Source organism: Cariama cristata, unplaced genomic scaffold, assembly GCF_000690535.1.
Source record: "Cariama cristata isolate BGI_N322 unplaced genomic scaffold, ASM69053v1 Scaffold39507, whole genome shotgun sequence".
In the NCBI taxonomy this organism is placed as follows: Eukaryota; Metazoa; Chordata; class Aves; order Cariamiformes; family Cariamidae; genus Cariama; species Cariama cristata.
The window spans coordinates 1-2,459 of NW_009627879.1; the positions used below are offsets into that span (position 1 = coordinate 1).

A 2,459-nucleotide genomic window follows, 5' to 3' on the forward strand; every position below is an offset into this window, starting at 1 on the left:
GTCCGGGGCCCTTACCAGGAAACTCCCACAAAACTTATATAATAAAAAAGACTTTATTTAATAAAGTCTTGGTAGGAAGAAGAGCAAGGCGCCTGCTGTGTCTGTTCAGCTTCACTTCCCCCAGGGCACCATCAGTGGGAATCCTCAAGCCCCCTACACTGAGGTAGGCGCTGCCTCATCCCTCTCCCCTGGCTCCCAGTGGCTGGACCCTCTCCTGAACCCGGCCCTGGGGAGGAGACCGAGTGCAAGCAGAAGCAGCGACTGAAGCGCCGGGGGGCACAAGGAGGGCAGGAGAAGTGAGAAGGGGAAACCACGTGTGCCGCAGTAGCACTTTCTCCTCGTGCAACCCAGCCTGCTGCGGCAACAGTCGGCCCCCAGTGCCCTGGGCGCTGCCTGCCCTTCCCCTGCCAGGAGACGCTCCCTCCAACGAGCACAATCACGGGGTCCAAGGGGACAAACTCCACGGGATGGAGCTCGGCTGTTCACCCAACAGCTTTATTTAAGGAGGTGAAGGGTGGCTGATCGTAGTGTGTGGTTATATGCTGTGCAGTTGGAAGTCATTCACAGCAGATGCCTCTGCAGGCCCCCATCCATTGCAGAGGGCCTCTGGCACCAGTGCTCCCTGCGGCGCTGGATGCAGCCCGATCTCCTTCGAGGCTCCTTCCTGCTGCTGACCGGGTCCCACCTTGCCCGCATCTGTTTTGGTCCCAGGGTCCTTCCCTTGGTGTGTCTGAGTTCCAGCCCACAGGGGTTTCTCAGCTAGAGCTTGCTCTGGTTTGGCATTTGCTCCACCCTGATGACTCCTTCCTGCGTGCAGGTGACAGCCAGGACCCCGTCCCTGCGCCACAGCCGTCCCTGCACCAGTGCCCGGCACCCACCTGCAGAGAGGGCCCGTCAGACTGCGGCCTGCCGCCTCCCGAGACGGGCAGAGCTGGCCTTTGCCATGCGGGTCCCTAGGGAACGCAGTGAGGACTCACCAGCCCAGGGGCTCTTGCACTCGTACAGCATCCAGTGGTCCGCTCGGAAGGGCGCGTGGAACCACATGGAATGGTCGAGGGACACCATGAACTTGATGCGGTACTGCCGGTGCGGGAGCAGGGCCGTGCCCAGGAAAGCATAGTCGGAGATGTAAGCAGCCACGCAGCAGTGCACCTTCATGTCAGTCTCTCCTGCAATGCAACCAGCACTGCCCGTCTCTCACGGGGTGGCTGTGGGACAAGCCTGTACACGTAGCACCAGGCAAAGCCCCAGGAGCTCTGCTTCCCCAAGGGTCAGCTGCTGGCCAAGCAGAGCTGAGATGTTCTTTCAGACCCGCTCCCCTTGCTGTTCCCCCTGGGGAAAGCCCGCCATGGCTGAGCACGGCACACAGGCATCACTTCATGCTCCGGCACCCACACCTGTATTTCAGCCTTGAAAGCCCCAGGCTTCCCTGCAGGCTTGGGGCGCAGACAGCCTCTGAATCACAACCCTCTCAGCCTACTGCATCGCGAGTCTGCTCTGCAGCGTGAGCCTGAGCCCGAGACTCAGCCCTCGGCTTGTGAGACAGCTGGACCACCCTCCTGGCGGGACCCACCTATGTAGCCTCGTGCTCGCACCCAGAAGAGCTGCTTTGGCTCCTGCGGCTCCAAGCAGAATGTATCTGGCGGGTTCACGGGTTTGATATCAATCGGCACATCTTCAGCTTGAATCTTGTTGAGATGCTTTCTGTATCTCTCTGCCAAGTTAGGATTCCTGTAGACCAACACGGAGAAGGGAAGTTAATGCCAGGCAGGCCAAGCGCACATCCTGCTGGCAGCAGTTTCAGCCGAGGGACCCAGGGCCATGCAGAAATGCAGGAGGGGCACGGGTCCTGCCCTGTCCTGCTTCTCTAGCCCCCTCCCAGGAGTATTTGGGAACTCCTCAGGTGGTCACCCCAATCCTCTCCCACCTGGTTTTGCCTCTGTGCCTCCCTAAGCCCCAGCCACAGAGAAGGACGTCCCTGATGTGCCCCTTCTGCCCCACTCACTGCAGGAACTTCTGGATGAGCTCCTCTTGCGTCAGCAGCTCCTCAGGGGGCGGCACAGTAGGCATGGTGAACTGATGCTGTACTGGGCTCGCCTGGGGGAGCTGGAAGGAGGCCTGGCAGGTGAAGATTGGCTTTCCATGCTGGATGGCCTTTACAGAACGAACAGAGAAGCTCTTCCCTGTATGAGTCCGCTCCACCTTGTACAGCACTGGCACCTTAGGGTCCCCTGGGACAGAAAAGGGACATCCAACCATTGGGCCACGATGCACCACAGAAGGGACCTGACGTAAAGAGGCCGAGCACTGGGGCCAGGCAAGCTGAGCCCACTGTGCCTTGAGCTGGCAGTACCACCCACACCCTCTCTCTGCTGTGCTGGAGCTGGGATGGCGGCACCTGCTCACCCCTGTGGGCCTCAGCCCTGGCCTGCGCATCCCCTCAGCTGCTGGATTCGCTG

The 2,459-nt window shown here is 60.4% G+C and overlaps 1 protein-coding gene across 1 annotated transcript; it reads right to left on the reverse strand.

The window, feature by feature from the left end:
* Positions 1-731: 731 nt before the first annotated feature.
* On the reverse strand, positions 732-2,231 carry ACOT8 (acyl-CoA thioesterase 8; the record flags this gene model as incomplete). The annotated part of the gene is made up of 4 exons (XM_009704577.1): positions 732-878; positions 978-1,169; positions 1,574-1,731; positions 2,006-2,231. Coding segments are annotated over 4 exons (695 nt in total), but the record flags the coding sequence as incomplete, so codon positions are not given.
* Between the last annotated feature and the right edge of the window lie 228 nt (positions 2,232-2,459).